The sequence below is a fragment of the Gallus gallus genome, chromosome 1, assembly GCF_016699485.2.
Source record: "Gallus gallus isolate bGalGal1 chromosome 1, bGalGal1.mat.broiler.GRCg7b, whole genome shotgun sequence".
Lineage (NCBI taxonomy): Eukaryota > Metazoa > Chordata > Aves > Galliformes > Phasianidae > Gallus > Gallus gallus.
The window spans coordinates 143,555,664-143,578,164 of NC_052532.1; the positions used below are offsets into that span (position 1 = coordinate 143,555,664).

The 22,501-nt window shown below is 37.4% G+C and overlaps 1 protein-coding gene across 3 annotated transcripts in view; it reads left to right on the top strand.

Annotated features, from left to right (window-relative positions):
• NALCN (sodium leak channel, non-selective) overlaps positions 1 to 22,501 on the top strand; it is a 214,682-nt gene that overhangs the window by 26,015 nt on the left and 166,166 nt on the right. For all 3 annotated transcript variants that reach the window (XM_040653961.2, XM_015274986.4, XM_015274991.4), the window contains exons 4-6: positions 3,578 to 3,661; positions 5,268 to 5,407; positions 6,097 to 6,225. In XM_040653961.2, coding sequence (XP_040509895.1) covers positions 3,578 to 3,661; positions 5,268 to 5,407; positions 6,097 to 6,225 — 353 coding nt within the window. The remainder of the gene's footprint in view (positions 1 to 3,577; positions 3,662 to 5,267; positions 5,408 to 6,096; positions 6,226 to 22,501) is intronic.

A 22,501-nucleotide genomic window follows, 5' to 3' on the forward strand; every position in this document is an offset into this window, starting at 1 on the left:
TTTACCAAGAATGCCATTTCCTTGGTTTTGTACTAGTCTGGCAATGGTGCTGGCCTGGAATAAATAAATGTTGAGGGAGGAGATTAAAGGGCTATTAAGAGAAACTGTTTGGAGAGACCAGGAGTGATGCTTGCAAAATAATGAATAGAGAGTTAATGAAGAAAAGATTGATTCGTTTAGCTAAGCTATATTGCAACTTTGACCTTCATATTTTTTAAGGTTTTTTTTTTGTTGTTGTTAAGTACTAGCATGAACTGCACTGTCAGAAGCAAGGGGTTTCGTTGTCTGTATAAACTGTATGTCTGATGGAGAAGCTTTCTTTACTTGCTGTGTACATTAAAGAATTCAGTGTCCACTGCAGACAATAGAGAGCCAGCAACTTTAATAGCTTTATGAGGTTTGCATTAAGTCTCAGCATGAGGTTTTAGTCTTTGGTACTAATCCTTCATTTTTTTATAGATGTTTAGACCACATTTCAAAAACTTATGAACCATAATGTTAATGATATAGGATAGTGCATTCACAATAAAATGCTAAAACAACCTCGTTAATAATTCTCCATTTCTAACAGACATGATGAGAAAAAAAAGAGGGGTTAACACCTTACAGTGCTTCAAGTGATTACAGTGCTTCAACTGCTAGGTAAAAAAAGTAACTATTTGTATTTAATCACATGCATTTGTATTCCTTTCCATGTGTGAGAACAGAATGCTATTCACTTAATGAGCGTGGAATTTGAACCCAGAGCTTTTTTAAAAGCTGGAATAGAGGGAATGAAACTCGCTGCTCAGTGCTACCAATGCATGAACATTAGTCTGTTAAATCTTAATTACACTTTTTTGTGGAAAGTAAGTAGCAGTAGAAGTCAGTATCCAGGTTCATATTTAAAAGAGTATTCTGGTTTTCACATTAAGCAGGATGTGATCCTGTCTTAAAAATTCCTTCAACTGCTAATAACATCCCCCATACACAGTATATACATTTTTAAAGATTCCCCACCCTGCCCACTGCCAGCCACTGAGAAGTGTGAAAACAATTTAGCCAAGATATGCAAAGCAGATAGGTCCAGCAACTCCCCAGAATGAGTGGTCTCTGTGAATGTACTCCAGGTGCCCAGTGAACCTCTCCCCTCACTGGAAGGATGTGGTGGGGGATGCTGGCCTGAGCAAACATGAGAAGTGATATGGAGAAGCAGTGTGAGCGGTGAGAAAGCTGAAAGGGGTCATGACATCCTCTTCTGTAAGGAAAAGGATCAGAGCTGATGCAATCATGCCATGTGTATTGTGGAGAGTAAAAGCAATTTCTAAAAAAAGATTTGGCTTTTTGTGAGTACTTGTGGGATTATTCAGAGGAGAGTGAATACAGGAACTCCTGTACAAGCTCATGCTCAAATCTGTATAGCGCAACCCAGGGAAAACTTCTTGCTTTAGAGAAATGGTGCTGAGGAGATGAAAGGTGAGTTTTTCAGCTAGAGAAAGACCAATCATCATCATTGTTCATAGGTACAATTGAAGGCTGCCTGTTGAAATGCCACTGGAGATTTGTTTAGTGAGTGGGAACAGGGATAAATGGTGTCTGCTTCATAATTACTGAGCATAACAGCTGTCTGTTCTGCCCTGAATGAAGATTTTTCTTAGCTCAGACTTTACTATGGAACCAAGTCTACTTTCTTCAGAAGGAACAGGTTAAAATTATGATGAAAATGTTCTTGTTCCATTATCTCCTGATTTGCACTCCTTGTTCAAGGGTGGTTCAGGTTGAATATGAGGAAAAGGCTCTTTATCAGAGAGTGGTCAGGCCCTGGAGCAGGCTCCACTGGGTAGTGGTCGTGACACAGAGCTTGCTGGAGTCCAAGGAGCCTTTGAGACATATGGTCTGATTTTTGGGTGGTCCTATGTGGAGCCAGGAATTGGGCTTGATGGTCTGTATGGGTCCCTTCCAACCTAGGATATTATATGATCCCATGATACTATGATTCTCATAGTTAGTAGGTTGGGGACTTTAAGATGATTATGAGTTAGAAAATTTCCTGACTGAAAAGAGTGTTAAGATTCTCTGCCCTTTATTTTTAATTTGCAAATCACTTACTGTGTTACCCTATATTCTTTTGCGTGCTTCTGCCCTAAATAATTTTTGCAACTGAAATAAAACTTCGAAAAGCCTACAAACATTTTATCTCTATTTACACAATACATCTTGCTGTCACCTACTGCAAGGAATGATAAATCCTTTCTAGGGTAGTCTATGACATTGAAAATATTACATTAAAACAAAACTTCTTGTCTGTGCTTTTTGAATTGATGAAAATGCTGAGTCGTTTAAAAAACAAGTGCAGATCAACTGAAATAGCTATCACTGAGATAAGAAACAATGCATATCAAGCCAGGAATCATATTTCTGTCAAAAGTCAGTCCAGTAATGTCTTCAAGATTTCTGAGAACTGACAATTATTTTCATTCAGTTATATCTGTGACAAGTGGATGCTTAACACTGTAACTGGAAGAACTGTTAAAGAGAAAAAAAGGAACCAGAGGATGTATAAAGCAGACGAGGGTACGTTCAATCTGTTGTAAGAAAGTTCATTTGGAAAGGGATATTTTTTTATGTACCCTACCAGTATCTCTGCATACATTTTTGCTCCAAGATAGCATAAAACTGGGTTATCCATGTTTCTTAGGTCTATTTTTTTTCTGGTTTCAGCAAGCTGCATCTATATATATGCATTTGATCTCCAACTTCTTCTGTGCTCCCTGAGCTACCACAGAATTCTCTAACCTTCAGATATAATCTCCTTAATAAATGTTGTTGGTTGTTCTATAAAATGGTTGAAATAAAGTATGAGCCTTTAGCAGTGTTTTACTTTGTTGTGGAGGGTGTGTATTCCATGTATTTGGGAATGGCATGGGATGTGGGGATACCTTACTGTGAAAACTGAAGCAGTAATAGAGTGCAATATGGAAGGAACCGAGCTTTTCTGCAGTCTTCTCTGTGCTGCCTTTTAGGAGTGGTCTCTGCATTAGACCATTGCCAAACCCAAGCTAAAGTGTTATTTTAGAGAGCTAGTTGAAGAAAGTCTAAAACAGCTAGAGAAAACACTACACACACTACAAGGATACAGTACTCAGTTTTCTTTCTTAAGTCTCTTCTATTCAGTAGTGCAAAGATATACTCTGAATATCTTGTGCTAGACAATCAATGGAGTGCCAATAATAGAGAAGTTGGAAGTCTCACCGTAATGAGTATTATCAAAGCTTAAGAAAGAATTGTGAGTTTGAGTTGATAAGGAGTTGCTCAGGAAATATCTGAAACAACTGGAAAGCCTACATTGTGTCAAGATACAAGTATCGTACTCTGGTCAGAACAGTGTTCGTTTTTGTGTGTGTGCTTTTTTCAATTACATCAGAGTATAAGTAACAGGCCTCTTAAGAAGTTCTTTTTGACTCAAGCTGAGGAGAAATGCTGCACAAGAGTGAAACTACCAGAGATGGCTTTTCTTTCTTCCAACTACTTTTGTTTATATATTACTAAATCCTGACAATCAAACAACAACCTCTTAGCTTTTCTTTCTGTCTCATAGGGGGATAGCTCCTATGTAAAGGATCGTTGGTGTGTGTTTGATGGATTCATGGTCTTTTGTCTTTGGGTGTCCCTGGTTTTACAGGTAATTATTTCACTTACCTTTTTCAATAAGTTGTTCCTTAATTATGAAAAATATATGGCATAAACAAGTAATTATGAGACCTGGAAGTATAGTTCTATGTGGATCAAGTTGATTTTTAATAATATGCCAAATTCATCAGCACTGTGATTACATTTTGCAGCATATCTATGTTAGCAATTTAGGTAATCTTTTAGTATTGTTTATTTCTTTGTCATCAAGAAGTTAGACATTAATCTGAAGCTTGTAACTGCAAGCTGTCTGCATAGTGAAAAGGATAGAGGAGCATCTTCAGAGGCCCTTTTGTCCCTTACTCTTTTTGACAGTTGTGCTGATCTCCTTCCATTGTGCTTACAAAGATGCAATGATGGCTAGCTTAGGCAACAAAAGGGAGACTGATTCGCATGGTAGACTTTTGCCATGATCTTGGCATACTGATAGGGTAAGTGGAGGGGCACATGTAACAAAACCTTTTACAGAATGGAAGATAAAGCCCAGTGGGAAAAAAATAGTAGTAAGTACATTTGGAAACAATGTGGTAAATTTTCATAAGGTAATAAACTTGAACATATTGCAAAAAAGTCATAAACTGTTAAGGTACAGGTGAAATTGTGTCCCAATTGGTAGACCTTAAACTTAGCCATTTTTTTGGAGTAAGAACAAATTAAGGACCATGAGGTTGAGCCTGTAATAATACAAGGACTGTAATAAGTTCCATAGCAATTGACATTTGACAAAATGTATCCACTTTTGAAAAGTTAAAGATAGATATATTTCCATTTTCTGCTTCATATAAACAGAAGGCATTGGTACACTATGGACATGTGTAGAATGAAAATTGGTCATTACAGATATGCACCAGAAATTACTCAGTCTATGCCTTGCCAGGTTCTGCCTCCGTTTTCTTAATACTTTTAGCAAATATTAAATTAAGCAGTAACTCAGAGTGAGAAATGAGGGTAAAGACAAGACAGTTTTACTGATTCATTACTCTAAAGGAGATGCCCCTTTCTGGAGGCACTCCTAACCTGTCAAAGTATTAAGGAAATGGCTCCCTGTCTCAAAGCTTGACTGAGAAATCTGTGTCCTAAGTGGATCCATAGAACATATGCAGTTCATGCTTCTGGAGTTAAAAGAAGAATTTGTAAGCATATTGGAACATGTAAGGCAATCTGGATGAATCTACTTTTATATAATAGTAAAAGCCTTAATGGTATGCATCGTTAACAGATAACTAATTTTCATACTGGAAAGTGTAAATCATTCACTTCTAACAAAGGGAAGATAGGACTAGCACACATGCATGCAACTAATACAAACTTACATGCTGTTCTTGAGTTCTTTGAGATAGAAGCATTATGAACATAGGCAGAGTATATCGAGTGTATTTTGGGATTTTCATTATGGTAACTCAGAAATGGGTTAAAGATTTTACTAATATGTTTCTTTTCAAAAACGTATTTAAAACGAACCATAAAATGGATCAAGGGAAGACTGAACATGAAAATTAAAATAAAAATCATGCATAGTTTTCAGTTCTAAAATTTACATAGATACAAAGAGGAACAAGACAGGTTTATGAAGACAAAATAAATTATTTTTTTTGTAGGTGTTTGAAATTGCTGAAATAGTTGATCAGATGTCACCCTGGGGCATGTTGCGGATCCCACGACCACTCATCATGATTCGAGCATTCCGGATATATTTTCGTTTTGAGCTACCAAGAACTAGGATAACAAATATCTTAAAGTAAGTAAGGTGGTTTTCTGAAGAGCAACAGACTTAGAAGACTGAATATGCAGCTGAGAGAATGATGCTTAATGTATATTGTCTTCCTGAGTTTTATTTCTGGCCAAAAAAAAAGGAATTACCAAGTTTTCACTAAAATAAACAAAAGTACCTAATATTTAGATAAATCTTAATGCATTTTGCTAATAATTTTAGCTAGTGATTTTCAACCAGTTGGAATAAATTCTCTTTGATTAATATGACAGCATAGTAATAAGGTTGTAATGTTTATGTGTGCAAGTGTTTCGATATGCGTATACAGACATGTACAAGAATATGCACAAATATATTCTGTACAACTTGTAATAGTGAAAGTCAAAGTAATGTGAAAGAGTTCTCTTAATTATTTAATATAAGCTTTACTTCATCGTCTCGCCTATGTAATTATTTAGATGCTATTTTACAAAAACTAATGTTCACATTTTATTTACTTTTATTCTCCCTTCTGTACATTGTTTTAACTTAGGGGTTTAGAAAAATTGTGGCTCCATTGTCTACCTCTGGCACATAGCAAGAGATCAGTTTTAAGGACAAATTTTCTGTGGGATGAAATGCTGCTCCCTGTGTGAGCATATTTCCTATTCTACAGTTTTTCAGAGATGGCTTCATGTTGCCTGTGCATTCATTGTGCTGTTCGTTTCTTTTGCCAGGCGTTCTGGAGAGCAAATCTGGAGTGTTTCAATTTTCCTTCTCTTCTTTCTTCTCCTGTATGGAATCCTGGGGGTGCAGATGTTTGGAACTTTTACATACCATTGTGTGACCGATGACACACAGCCAGGGTGAGTTGGTCTGGGCAGGTATAATGTGGGACTGTTCATTCAGTGGGTATATATAATTTCAGTTAGCATAAATGGATGTAAAATGGTAAAATGCAAAATAGATTCCCCAGGACAAATGTGGGACACAAAAATGTTATGATTTACAGGAAAAATGCAAAGGTTAAATTTAAAGAAGATTACAAATTAAGACATTGAGTGGCAGGTTGTTTGGGGGGGGGGGGGGGAAGGTGCAGTTTTCATGTGGCTAGAGTGTGAGAGAGAACAGAGCAGGGGAGGCTCTAGGGCGAGTATTGCTGTTTGTGGCTGAGTTGAGTCACTAATGTTTTTCATCAACTCTCGCTATGTTCTCCTATCTTTTCACAGAATGTGTGCATATGGGTCAAGACCTAAAATAATGAGCAGAACTATCCACAGAATCTCACACTCTTTTTAGGATGACATGTCACTGAGACCTGATAGATGTAAAGCTGAAAAGCCTTTTTACCCACCCTTTGGAAAATACAGTTAATATCCTATTCTCGTGATCAAGTGTACATCACATTTTTGATTTAGTACATACTTAAGATTAATTTGAAGCACAGTGTAGCTTTTTCTTGCTGGGATGACCCATATGATTACGCTTCTACAAGTGTATCTTGGATATATGCTTGGTCACCATTGTGGGTTTCTATTGAATCTGTTTTTTATTAATTATTTTTGTTTTTTGTTGGTTCTCCTCTTTTTTTGGATAGGGAAACGTTAGCTCTGGAGTCAAAGCTTGGCTTTGGTCAAAATTGGATCCTTTTATTTCTGTATTAAATTGGTCAGAACATAAATAGAATAGACATTATAAGAAAAGCAAAACACTGCTTAATTTGCTACTGTGATGAATAAAAATTCAAACTACTGCAAAATGGCATGTTAAAGATTTTTCTAAAATTGGGCCTATAAGCTATGAAATATAAAACGAGATTATTAAAAGCAGCAGATCCAAAAAGGTTACAAAATTACTTCAGAATATGTTAGACATTACATGGGGTTTTGTTAAATGAAAGAGGTGATTGAATTTTGGATATTTTCTTATTTATGTAGTCAATATTATAGAATGTGGCTGTTCTTCACCTAGGTAGTGAATGAGGTATTTTATTCTAACTTTATAGCACAGATTTTTTATTTTCCCACAGACAAGGAGGAGAAAAATCTTTGTAAAAAATTTATTTGCAGTAATGCAGTCTATGATTTGCCTATGTAGATTAGGAAAGCAGGAAATGGGATGGTAACACAGGGAAGATTGGGCACCATGTAATTACTTATATCAGTGACCGTACCCTCTCCTTGAATTCAGATGAAAAAAATGAAGTGGGACATTACAAGGTGTGTTTTCAATATAGATTAATGAGTATATAATTTTATGGTTGCCCATAGAAAAAAATCTCCAATTTCCTTTGCATGTACTGAGTTGCTCTGTAAATACTGCACTATTGGAAAAAAAAAAATAGGAAAGTGTTTATGGTTCAATTTTAGGTTGTTGAAAAGCTGAATTACAGGGAATGGTTAAAAGGGTCAAATATCCACTACATAAAATAAAAATAAAAACTTGTCTGAAGTATGCTTAACTTGGAAAAGTCAAGTATACACAGCTAAGGAAATCTGAGACTTGAGGCTGAACATCAGGCCTTAACTTAATCAGTATCATCAAGCTTATATTTTTTTAGCTGTTCAACAGTTAGACATCTAATTTAATTTTTGAATACCTGAGACAGTAATCTTCTGAAAGTCATTGAATAACTTCTCCCTTACGCAAACTTGACTTCTAAGTTTAAATGAGGTTGTGTATGAGGACTGCACTTATGCTGCAAACCTCTTTTTCCTTACAAGTGCTGCCTCATTTACTTTGACAAATGAAGGGTGCCCACACAATAAACAATATATGTATTTTTTTTATCTTTGTCCTGTGAGCTTGTACCTTACCTGTGACATATTCCTCATTCCTACCCTGAAAATGCTGATTTCTTTTTCTTATAACGTTCATCATTATACCTTGAGAACACTTACACATATCTGACTGTTTTTTTCATTTCTGAGGAATGCAGTGCAGCAGCACTGGGTGAAATTATTCTGTCCTCTCTTTGTGTAGGTCATGACTGACCCTACTAGAGCCACCTGCAGAGTTAGTTATTACAGACTTGGATTGGGAAAATAGAAATAATCATAGTCATACTGCCAAAGAAGGACAAGTTGGAGGCTGACACTGGTTCAGATTGTATTTAAGAAAGGATGCAGCGTGCCCCTTGAATCAAGTTTACTTGCTGTGACGTAGTAGAACACATAAGCCTAGACAAATCTGGCATCTGTTTCTCTACTTTATAATCAGGTTTCAACATACTTTCCAAACTGGAGTCTGTCTGTCTGTTTGTGTCTCTACCTCAGGTAGTTCTGTTCCAGGCCATGGAGAGTGGCTAATGTTGACTGTACTTGGCATTAAATAACTTAAGAGTCTAAAGTGCAGCTTCTAATGAGCCACAGCTGTAAATACTCAGTATTCTGAAAACCAGATCCAAGACTTCTAAGACAGTCTAGGAAATGAAAAGCACGCAGTTAGTGGCCACCTTTGAGAACTTTAATTTTGTGTTATTTAGTTTTTACTAAGCAGAATTCTAAGGCAAAAAACAAGGATAAAATCTTATTATGGAGGTCAAGACTTAACTATTTCAGAAATTACTTTTAGTAAGTCTACTGCCTTCTGAATTACTATTATAAAGAAGGCAAGTGTCTTATGAAAATGACATCTCAAAATCTTGCTATTCCCCAGTATTTGAAAAGACATGGCAGCTACATCAGACACTCATTGCCTCTTTTGACTGCTGCAAGTTCTTTTATCTTTCCGTACTTCTTGACGCCCACACTCCCTGACCTCCTGTCTCTCCACCTCCTCTGTGATTTTTTTAATGTTAACTCTGACAAACTGTAATACTGAAATGAGCTAACTGTGATCTGAGTTTTTCATTCCGTCTTATTCCATCTGCAAAATCAGCAAAATCTGACTTCCTTCCAGAGGCTGAGAAGTTGTGTTTTTGTTGCTGTCGTTGTTGTTTGATGATAACTTTTTTTTTTCCTCTCATGTGTGTAATCTTTTTTTTTATTTTGCCAGACTTCTTTTTCCCTGTGGAGAACAGTGTCTTCTTCCCAGGCAGTTTTCTAACTCAGTATTCCCTTGTGATTATTACTTATCTTTTTAAAACTCTGCTGTCACAGCTTTTTCCTGATGATTTCTCTGACTGCTATAACTTTTTTTTTAAGTGTCAGTAAGTGGTATACTGCATGGACTTCTTCATTACAGATCTTCTTTATTTGCTTGAAAGCCATACAGAATGGTTGTAATGTATTTATAGACAATTATCTAAATTAGTGAATACATTATAAACAGTTTGACACATTCTTTCATTATTTCTGAAATTAATTTCTAAGAAGTGAACGATATGGAGAAAGTAGGCTGTGTTCCCACATCTCCTGTGATTGATTCTTGGGCACCTCCAGTGTACAAATGTTACTTCCACCAGGACACAAGCAAAAGTTTTGCTCTTGTGAGAGAGGTTTCTTCATGCACATGCTACTGAGTATTTTGTTGGTTTTTTGTTGTTTTTTTTTTTTAATTTTCTTACTAAGACATGTTTAGCTACATAAGATTTCTTTTGCACAGCACAATTAAACTATATGTATTCCACAGCAGAAAATTTTACTTCTGTAGCTTGTTTTGAGTTTTCTCTCAGCCAAAGGAAGGTTAGCATGGCTAAAGGCCATAAAATATATTAATTACCTAATTCTGTATACTTGCTCTTTAAGGTCCTTTGTTTATGCTTTCAGTAGAGTGTAGACTGAGTATTTCTGCCTGCCTTATCACCATGGCAGTCAATTTAAAGTCCTTTTTGGGAAATTTTATTGTTCTTTACTTTAAGTAAGAACTGCCCTGGGAAACGTGAGAAAAACAATTACCAAGCAACAGAAAGATCTAAGAAATTTTGGTCATCTTTCATTCTATCCATGGATAGGTCCCTCAAAATGTTAGAAAATAGATTCAGAGTTGCTAGAGCTGAAAGGTAATCGCAATATCTAATAAAGGAAATAAATATAATTAAAAAGAACAAAAGGGATTTGAGATAATAAGTATGAGTAACTGGGTTGCAGAGTAAAGAAAGAAATCCAAGGCCAAGTTTTAAAAAAACAATATTACAAGTCTTCTTTAAGAGGGCGGATTAATTCATTGATGCCAGTTAAGCAAAAAGCACTGCTTTATTTTGTTTGGAATTAATTCAGAATCTCTGCAATGGTGATACGTCTCTGGTATTTCCTCAGGGAAAAGAAAAATGGAAGAAATCATGCTTTTTTCCAGGCCAGATGCTACTTAGAACCTATCCAAAAACAAGAAAAATACAGCATCAGACTAAAAGAGAAGTAATTCTATCCAGATGGAATCTTATAAAAGAGTAGAAGAAGGTGATAAGGTGACGGACCTTATAGAAACCCAAGGGGAGCAGTCTTCATCCTCATTTCCAGAGTGTACATAATATCTGAGTATAAACCCCAATTTTCTCTAGAACTGTTAGAAGCACAGTTATCCAAAGCAGTTGGACTGTTGATTTCTTTCACACAGGCTTCCCAGTACTTCTTATTGTCTAGCTTTACTTTGATTAAGGAGACATTTTAACAAATTTCTAAAAAGGAGAACTAAATAGCCTCAGCTCTTGGTGGTTCAGTAGTGGCGCATGCTTACCCATGTTAAATTTGAGGGGATTTGTGTTTATACAGTTTTGGTTCCAATGGAGACATTGCATTTCTGCTCAGCCCATCCATCTTTATGAGATTCCTCTCCTCTGGCTGATAAGTAGTCCTTTGGGGTAAATTGGAGTGGATTTTGTATAATACTGTGAAATTGACTGACTATGAATATGAGTCATATATAGCCACAGCTCTTCTTTGCAATAGGGAAAGTTCTGTGTGTATCTGCAAACTTCTTCCCTTGAATTGCCATGCTGATTTAGAGCCTAGAGATTACTGAACTTTCCTCAGGAAACCTGGAGGCTCAGAGGGAAGGAACTTAATGACAGTTTTCTAGTACTAAAGTGTGGCTACAAAGTGGATGGAGGCTCTCTTCACAAAGAAACACGCGGAGGGAACAAAGGGCAATGAATACAAGGTATGCCAGAAGAAGTTTCTTGATACAACAAAGAAAAATTTTACAGTGAGAGCAGTCAAACACTGGGTCACAGTGGAAAACAGTGGAGCCTCTATAACTAGAGCTTTTAGATATGCAACTGAAAAGGGTAATAGATAATCTCATCCAGGCTTACTTGCACCATATTTTGAGGTCCCTTCCAACCTAGTCTATGATTCTATGACATATTTCAAGAGGAAGCCAGACAAGTAATGTAGAAGTCTGTGGATATACTGATATTCAGTGGTTAGATGGCAGTTATCACTGAATGGTACATCTATGTTAGCCTGGAAGTGCTGTGAAGAAGGGTCACTTCTGGTTATCCAAGCAGTTATAGCAAGTAGTAAGAAAAAGGTTCTAAAAGAGGCTCCAGATCTTGTTCTGTGAGCAAACTATCCCACATGTTTTGAAAACCAATTAACTATATTATTTTCAGTTTTTTACTGTTTTCTGAAAGCTGAATATGATGTCTAGACTTGAATCCTGTCAATGATTTGGATTAATGAAGTTATGGAGGGTCTGGGAGTAGTCATCCTGAGATATGTATGAGCAAACTGAAGTTATCACAGCTATTTTATTATTTCCAAGAATTTGGGGAGCATGACTGAGGAATTGGAAGACAGAAGAGCAGCAGAAATTTAAAAAGGAAAAAGAGATAAGAGGCAGAGCAAGACAAGCCAGGGAATTTCATTTTATTTAGTTGGAATATCAGTAGGTTTACCTTTTATACCTGAAAGAATTCTGTAGTAAATAAGCAAACAAAAATTTGTAAGCAGTTGGAAGGTAACAAGAAAATGAGAAATAGCTGATACAGATTTGTCAAGAATAAGCTATGTCAAACAAGATAATTATCTTCTGTGACAGGGTAACAGACATGAATTGACAAGAGTGAAAGTTGTATATCTTTATTTTAGGAATGCTTTTTAACAGTCTCACAGGACAATTTTTTAAGCTGACAGGTGGAACATTTAAGGTGAAAATAATCATAGAATAGGTGGAAAATGTCTTGGAAAACATTTTCAGTGAGTTCATATTAATGACTCACTGTCACAATGGAAGGAATTGTCAAATGGGGATTCTATAAGTCTGCTCTGTGCTATTTGGAGTTTTCATTAACATCCTGGATGATGACAAATAGAGTATACTTACAGCACTGAAGATGACCTGCAGCTGGGGGGGACTGCAGATATACTGGAAGACAAGGTTAGAGTGAAAATGATCTTGAGAAATTGAAGACATGATCAGATTGGATTTTAGGAAAAATTTCTTCTCAGAAAGAGTGGTGAGGCATTCAAATGCGCTGACCAGGAAAGTGGTGGAGTCACCATGCCTGGAGGTGTTCAAGAAACACGTAGATGTGGCACTGAGGGATAAGGTTAGTGGGCATGGTGGGGATGAGTTGACAGTTGGACTGGATGATCTTAGTGGTCTTTTCCAATCTTAATGATTCTATAAAAACACTGAATGAAAGTCAATAGGGACACCATACTGCACTTAGGAAAAATGAAGAATACAGAATTGTGAGGCGACTGTGTAGGAGTTGGTCCTTCAGGAATTGATTTGAGAGCATAGTTGAGGAACAGAGATCAGTAAAATTGTGCTTTGTAAAAAATTATATGTTGTCGTATCAGACTATGAAAGAATTGTTTGAAGAGAATCTAAAGGTGGTTGCCTTGGGAAAACCAAAAATAGTCTGGGACAGGAATATACATATCGTGTTCTGTTGAAGTTTCATATCCAGCCTTATATTTCTACAGTTTTCTGTGATTTTTGATGTAAAAAAGTTGAATATCCTTATCCTCAGAATCCTAAACACTATTTGCCTTTGCTAGAACTCTTTTGAAGGCGATTACATTGAAAAATGGGAGGATTGGATTCAGGAGTGGAGCTATTGTGTGTTAGGGCAGAGGTGAGAGAATGGCTTGCTGTAACTTGTTGTTTTCACTCTCTTTGTGTTTAACTAAGCTTGGAGATGGGATGTGAGAGTGCTCTTGGATATGCATTTCATTTTTCATTATACTCAGTGAACCACATTGTTTGCCCTTCATACAAACACACTACATTCCCTTTTTTTTTTTTTTTTTTTCCAGCACTTAAAATACTAATCTGTCTGTCCCTGCTGCAGCAGTCTCTGCTGGGCACACAGATGCCTAATTTGCTCAACTCTTGTCACAGTTTTGCACTTTACCATCCATACTGTCCCTTCCATCTCCATGTCTGCATCACTTTCCCCTAGCTTGCCTCAAAGGTTAGCCTCCTCACACTCTCCTTCTGTGAGGATGAACAACAGTTAGCCCTTCAGTATCTCTTGCTGCCTGTCTTTTTTTCTTGAAAGTCCTAGCCATTGCTTAGGAGCAGTATTAAAACCTCAATTCAGCTAAAATTCCTGTACACTTTCTACATGACAGGTTAATGAGAAGAGTTCTTCAGCTAGTAGTTGCAGAAAAAGCTTTGTTTGTAGACTGTCAACATTTAGTTTTCTTACTTGAACCAAGCAATCACATTGCTTTCTCCTGGTAGAATGTCCAATTCCATCATCAAATGCCTAGTAGTGTCCTTTTGGAGTTAGCAGACTAATGCTGAAAGTTTGTTCTCGGGTGCTCTGTGATAGAGGCCTTCTTTTTCTGTGCCGAGAGTCCCAGCTCTTGCCCCTTCAGATGCACGTTAGTCACAGAGCTGTGTCGGTGTATTTGATGAAGGCATCCTGTGTGTATTATTCACACTTCACAAGAAAAGCTGTAGGAAGGAATTTGTGCAGCATGTAGTTCAGATTTGGAGTCATTTGGCAATATTGTTTAGTGATGTTGACAATTACCCTGTCTCGTGGCTAAGGTGGAAGCTCCCAGGGGTAACGAAGTGGTACCAGGTAAATCTACAAATGCTGTCTCGCTGCAGGCATAACAGAATCATAAAATTGTTTGGGTTGGAAGGGACTGTTAAGATCATCTAGTTCCAACCCTTCTGCTATAGTCAGGGACGCCTCCCTCTAAGCCAAGTTGCTCAAAGCCCCATCCAGCCTAGTCTTGAATGCCTATGGGTAGGGATCATCCACAACCTCTCTGGAAAACCTGTTCCAGCATCTCCCCATTCTCACAGTAAATAATTTCTTCCTCACATCTAGTCTAAATCTATCCTCTTCCAATTTAAAGCCATTTCTGCTAGTCCTGTCACTGCAAGCTCTTATAAAAAGTCCCTTCCCAACTTTTCTGTAGACCCCGTTCAGGTACTGGAAGGCCGCTATATTGTCCCTCCAAAGATTTCTCTTCTCCAGGCTGAAGACCCTCTCAGCCTGTTCCTATAGGGAAAAGTGCTCCAGCACTCTAATAATCTTCATGGCCCTCTGGAATCCTCACCAACAGCTCCATGTCCTTCTTGTGTTGGGGGACCCAGAACTGGACACTGTACTCCAGGTGGGGTCTCACAAGAGCAGAGTAGAGGGGCAGAATCACCTCCCTGGATAGCCATGCTTCTCTTGATGCAGCCCAGAATACAGCTGGCCTTCTGGGATGCAAGCACACGTTTCTGGCTCATGTTGAGTCTTTCATCAACTGGCATCCCCAAATCCTTCTTCTCAGAGCTTCTCTCAAGCCATTCTCTGCCTAGCCTGTATTTGTGCTTGGGATTGTCCTAACCCAGGTTCAGGACTTTTCACTTGGCCTTGTGGAACTTCATGAGTTTGGCATGGGTTCACTTCAAGTGTGTCCAGGTCCATCTGGATGACATCCCTTCCCTCCAGCATATCAAGTGCTCTACTCGGCTTGTTGTCATCTTCAGACTTGCTGAGGGTGCACTTGATCCCACTATCCATGTTGCCTACAAAGCTGTAAAATAGCACTAGTCCCAGCATCAATCCCTGAGGAACTCCACTCATCACCAGCCTCCACTTGGACATTGAGCCACTGGATACAACTCTCTTAAGTGTGACCATCTAGCCAATTCCTTATCCAGTGAGTGATCCATCCATCAAATCCTTTTTTTTCTCCAATTTGACAACCAGGATATCATGCAGGACAGTGTCAAATGCTTTGCACAAGCCCAAGTAGATGACGTTAGTTGCTCATGCGGCTCTGCTGCTATGAGTGACAGGTCCCAAAGTGCTTGTGAGCTTTGATGCACAAGAATCTCAGTTTAAATAGAGGCATACAATTTTCATGTTCTACATATGTTTCCCCTGTATTTGGGAAACAGCTACTAAGATATTTTTCTGCATTTAACCCAGGTACATCTGATATGCAAACTTACAGGTTTTTTTTAAGTGATTCTGAACATATTTTAAAGTAAAAATGGATCTACTCTTCATCTTAGATTTTTTCATACATTTCAATCGATGCCATTGCAATTTAAAAAGAGAACTGAGTTGTTTTTACTTTCCTTTTACTTTCTCTGTGAAAGGACTTCATTGAATGTTAATAGATACTGTAGATAACATGTAAGTAATGATACTCCTTGGTGAAATGCAGATTCATGCAAGGTAGCTAGATTTGTTTTTGACTCTTCCTTTCTACTTCCTGTTTTAGTACTAATAGTAACAGTCTTCATTGTTGTGTGAATTTAATTTATTCATTTTGTTGTAATTCTTAAGTCTTACATTAGCATACGTATCTTTCAGTTGCTATTAGACTTGGCTCCCTCCTGAATGATTGTAGCAGTCACAAAAATGAGCTGCCATAGAGCTGTTATGCTGGATGACATTTGACAGAATTTCAGTGTAGTACTGTTCATGCGTGCTATTTGAAGAACAATTCCACACTGGAACATTTGTATTTTCTTTTTTGAGCTTCGCTTTCTCATGGCTGGCTGTTCATTCCAACACTGTCAATAGGAAATATTTCTTCTATTACTCATTTTTCTGTCTTCAGTGGCCTTGTTACTCTGAAGGGTAATGACAGACTGAATTGAATTCTATTTCCTCTAATTCTGGTAACAAGTGATGAAACCAATGGACTGTCACAGTTGTTAAGTAGCTGCAGTCATTCCTGTTCTCCTTTGGTCAGTGACATCATTGGCTTTGCATAGTGCAAGCTACCTGTCATGAGTACTGAGTCATCTGGTTTTGATGTCAGCACCTGTGTTAGGAACCTAAATGCCTTGAATTTCCCTTTCCGGTTCATGAGAAAAGCTGGTTCTGGAATATGACTGTTGTGGTTTAACCTAGCAGACAGCCGAGCACCACACAGCCATTTGCACAGTCCCGCACAGTGGCATGAGGGTGAGAACTGGAAAACAAATAAAACTCATGGGTGGAGATAAAGACAGTTCAACAGGACATCATCGATCACGCACTGACCTGTGCCTAGCCAGTCCCCAGACAGCAGTTGTCCTTTTCTTGCTGAGCATGATGTCATATGGCATGGAATATCACTCTGATTGGTTTTCATTAGCTGTTCTGGCTATGCATCCCCCAGTTCCTTGCACACCCCCACACCCAGTGCCAAGGCAGCACAAGAAGCTGAGAAGACTTTGGTGCTGTGTCAGGAGTGCTCAGCAACATCAGTGCGTTATCAACGTTATTCTTAACCTAAATCCAAAGCACAGCACCTTACCAACCACTATGAAGAAAATTAAATCTATCCCAGCTGAAGCTGGGACAGACTGAACCTACCAACCTCCAAACCTCTGGAGATGTATTTCAGACTCTTCAAAACTTCTGAGAAATGAATAGGAATAGATGAAACATCAAAGACTCATTTTATATGCTCTAATTTAGGTCATATATGAAGTGAAAAAAGTCACAATCCCAATCAAATCAAACTTTACTTAATATCACTGCCTATCTAACAGGCGGTTCAGTTTAAGCATGCCTTATGACTTAGGAGACTGGATTTAATTATGCCTTCTGAATAAGGGAATAAAAACAGTACTTGTGTTAATTTGTTGAATAATCACTTAAACAATCTTTTTTCTTGAAAAATTTACCTAAGTAGTATAAGAAACTCCAAGTTCTATAAACAAAGGCTCCAGCTTTGACAATAGTGAACTATGTGAAAGCTACCAAAGAACAGATACTGAAACGTGAAGCTGAACATGTAAGTAATCAATAAAAGATCTTAATTGAATAACAAGAAATAAGAATATATTTATCATAGGGCATATGTACTGAAATCACTGGATCAATTAGTCTGACTTAATTATGTTTCTCCTTTATGAAATATTATAACTTGCTTCCGAATCCGGTATCTCTTCTAGATATGTATCTGTTCTTGGTTAGAGTATTAGCAGAATAATAATTTATAAGCAAGGGAACTTCTTATTTTATATTGAAAGATGTTTCACTGTTAAAAACTATGTTCCTAATTCATCGTCTTAATTTGTCTGATTTCAACCATTAGCTTTCTGTTCTCATTACACTTTTTCATGCTAGATTACACAGAAATGTAATTCTGAGTACCTTCGCTGTGTGAATTCACTAACATGCAATAATTTAAGCACCCTTCAATATGCTTTCTAAAACAAACTAATATTCTGTAGCTCTGTTACTGCTAACATGTTTTCCCCTTCTCTTGTATTCATATTTCTCTCCTCTTTCTGTAAACTTCAAAACAATTTTAATAGATGAACAAAATCTTGAATATAACATTAATCACAATTTGTGCAAATGTAATACAGAGAGGAAGACAAATTCATTTTTGTTTTGCTTGTACATCGTGGGAAAGCCCTAGCTCTTTCTTGCCCTGATGTTACTGTGACAAATACAAGGGAATGTCCTATTATGTCACTTTATCTTAAATGCTCACATAGCATCTATATTCTATGATTTTGCATTTACATCCTCTTTTATCCCCTCTATTCCATAGATCCTAAGCCATAACGTTTGCTTGCAATGATCCTACCCGCATAACTTTGCATTTAGCTGTATTAAAACCCACTGTGTTTTGTTAGATTCAGGTAACCAAATGATCCTGATAACCATAATTCCCAGTCCTTACTGTCCTTCATGTTTCTACTCTGCTGTTGATTTTATACTTATTTCTCCCTCAATGGTTATGGTAGATCATGATGATCATTTCTTGAGACGTCAGTTAATCAGTTTTCAGGCCATTTATGATTTATTGATACTGTATACTATCAATTTTTAATCAGCTGTGTTATTGAATGAATTGCTTTATGAAGCCTAATGTTAGACAATTTCATTAGGCAAATCAGCAATTTTATCAGAATCATGCTAGTATGGTGAGAATTATTTTCTGTAATCCACACTGCCTGCTGTTAATTACATTCAAGTTCTTTGCTGTTTATCAATTAGACTGGGTAACAGCTTATTCTTTCTTTTTTCTCTGTTGATCTTAGGATAAGCTGTCATGCTGCTTGTCCTTTAGAGATAATGGCACATTGGCATTCTTCTGGAATTTCCCTGCTATCTCAAGTTTTATTAAAAATTAATAGAGAGATGAGAGATGCCCTCAGTTATTTAGCCTGTTGATTTGAATATAATTATCCCTAGCAGATGCTATCTAATATTCTCTTCACTTACTGAATCTTGAGTAGGGAAATCTGTGCTTATGAAGTTAATATGTAAAGTATGGAATGTTGCCAAAGCTGAAACTTTGAGCTTATACTGTCCCTAAACTCATGAGTCCTTCGTGCACGCTCTGTCTTATTAGTTAATGTAATGAAAATAATACTTGGATATCAGAGACAATATGTTACCAGACAGCTTTGAAAGCTTTATAGTTATAATTACATGTATAATTATGAGAAACGTTAAATATGGATGATGTTTTTGTACATACAGTTTAAAAGATAAAACAGATTTTGTTCTCTGATTAGAAACAGAAAACTGACTCTATAAATTGCACGTGGTGCCTGATGACTTTAGACCAGAGTTCATCTAAAAGCAAAACATGGCATTAAAATCTCGCCCTTGGGAAGACTGTAAAACATAACAGGGAGAATTGTGCCTAGAAATAACAGTAATCTTTAAGCCCGAGAGGTGCTCTGAAATTTCTTTAGCTACCACCAGTGATGTTGAATGATACTGTTAGTGGATTACCTAGAACCTGTGATGATTCCAGGAGCAGCATTGTCCTAAGCTTCGTTGGGAAGCTCAAATTGGAAAATCTAAGTGAATGAGGTTTTCAATAGAGACCAATTATGGTATGATTCTTCTACTGAAATTTATGGTTATATGTAGGAATGCTGACGAAAGTGCTGACTGGTAGTGCGCTTTTTAAAAATATGACCAATAATAATCTACTACTGAAAGTTTTAGAAATACCAGCACCAGAGTAGTGGGCAGAGAAATATTCAGTTGAGCTCTCAGGATGAATTGTTTCTTTGTTCATCTGGCAAGCGTTTGGGATTTTATCAAGGCACCCTATACAGAAATTCTTGTTCACTGCTGGCAAAAATGTATAGTTAATGGTAATATGTTGAAAAACAGTGTTCTGTAACTGAGAATTTGTTCTATCAAATAGTGTTATTGTGCTCTTTGTATCTGTTGAGGTTTTTATGGAAATAAATAGGAGGCATTACTTTTGGAGCTATTCACATACACATAGGGCTTTTCAGATGCTTAAAGCTAGTTTTGTACTGAATCAGCACCTCAGTACTTAAACTGATACTGAGTAGGGCCCGTGCTGGAACAAAACATTTTAAATCCTGTAACACTGAAAATAACAGGTGGTATTATAGCCAATTATGTGTTAGGAGTTTAATATATTCTAGTCCATGTAGATTCATCCATGCTTAGTACTATCCTGAACAAGAACACAAACTGCCTGGTGACATCCATTCTAAAAAGCCTATGCTTGTTTAGGTACAGATCTGTACTCTGAGATTCCTCCTTTATAGCTTAAATCATACACGGTGCATGGAGACAGCTTTTCTTGTTCTACTTTAGAAGGTGGTGTGATGTCATATAAAAATGACTGAGAGAGTGATGAGGCACTGAACAGATTGACCAGAGAAGCTGTGGATACCACATCCCTGGCATCGTTCAAGGCCAGGTTTGATGAGACTTTAGGCAACCTGATCTAGTAGAAGGGATGGAGCTAGGGAGTCTTTCAGGTCCCTGCCAACTCAAATCATTCTTTGGTTCAAGAATTCTACATTTCTGTTATTCTCTGACCTAGGTTTAAATCAAACACTTAAACTGCTTTGCATTGTGATGATGGATCTAGCAATGCTTTCAATAATATGTCCTCTCACTGTGATACCTAGAATATGAGGGATTTGCTAATGCAAACCATAATGTACAATTAATTAACTACCAGTATGCTGTGTTCTGCATATGCTTTAGCCAATGAATTAATTTTAATCTTTGAAAATATTCATAAAATGTTGTATTTTGATAATGTTATAATGGCTTATGTATCATAAATCTAAAGTACTTAAAGCACACAACTGGATATGAATTAACATATTGTCTTAAGGACTTAAGGTGCCCAGATTAAATTTTAAATCCTTGAGTGACAGATGCTGAGCATGTTCACAAAAAGTGAAATGGATGCACATATGCTTGTGTGTCTGTCTGTCATTCTAGTTAAGCAGATGGTTAATTTTCAGAGCATTCTTTAAAACTTCAGCTGGAGGTATATGTGTGTGTGTGTTCATCCATGCAGATGTGTGTGGCTCTCAGGCATCATGAAGAAATGGCTACAGACTGGGTGCAGCTACAGTTATTATCTGCATTTATAATTGCCAGAAAAAAATGTGTAGGAAGCTTTAGTTTCACACTGGCAGATTTAGAATAATATATTGCTGTCGCATGCAGCACATAAAAGTAAGAAAAATAAAGTAATTACACCTCCTGTTCACCCAATTTAGTTGTCAAAATGCATGTGTGAGTTTGATTAAAGGAAAAGACTTTGAGAAGAACAATAAGATAGCAATCATACTAAAGGGCAGACTGAAAATTGCACCTGTTCTGTGGACAAACAAGATTAATTAAAATGATGAATTTTAAGGCTCTGTGCTGAGGCCTCAGGATAACAAGGTGAATACTACAAGATCTTCTTTGTAACTTTCAGTGGTTCATTTTGCATGTTTCTATATTGAAAGTTTGTGCTGTGACTAAGAAGTCAAAAAGCAATCTGAACTTGAATCATAGAATGGCTTGGGCTGGAAGGGACCTCAAGGGTCATCAAGCTCCAACCCTCCTTCCATGAGCAGAGCCACCAACCTCCATATCTAATACTAGACCAGGGTGCCCAGGGCCCCATCCTACCAGGCCTTGGTACCAGGCCTACCAGGCACAGAGCATCCACAGCTTTTCTGGGAGAATGCTATGGATTATTTTGTTCTCAGACCGTAACTCACCCTGATTAGCTTTCCAAGTCTGACTTGAAATTGCCCTGGGACTGAACCAAAAAGCAGAATTTCCATACATTGAAAGAGAGAATACAAGCAAGCAGAAAAGCTGTGTGCCTGTTCAGCACATTTGGAATTATGCCATATCACAACCTTTCTTATCTATTTTTTACCCAGCTCGCTCATAGTACAGGTAGTGTAAATCCTCACTTCTGTACATAGTACTCTCTTGTATTGATCTGTAGACCCTAACGTGGACCTGCTCAGAACGCTGTTTTTGCTGGTTACCTCTTAACTAAACTACTTCTTGGGAAGCAGGATAGCTTTGATTCTGTCTCTTCCCTGGCAAACAGTAATGTATTGTCATTATCAACGACATGCTGTGAATGCTAATGAGGGATCAAGTGCCTGAGCTTCTCCTTACAAGGGTTTGGGAGTACTTGGACATATACTTAGATTCATGTGTGTATGCCACAGGAACAAAACAGGGAGCCAAAGATTTGTTCCCCCCTCTGCCCACACCCTTTCCAACACAAATCGTACTGAATCAATTCATTATTTTCTTCACCTTATTTTTTTTTAACAAACCCTTATTGGCTTCTTCCAGAACTGAATCAGACCTGTTTCAATCAAAACAGTATGTACATAACAGCACTAAAGGTATAATGATATGAATTCCTTCCTGCCTGTGACCAGTTATACCTGAGCAAGATTAAGGGCTTGGCTCTCTGTGGTAGAAACCTGACCTAAGTAAGGTACAAGTAACTAACACATACATACGTGGCTGACTGTTTATCCACGAAGATCATGTTAAAGGGTATCAAAGCTAGTTTTGAC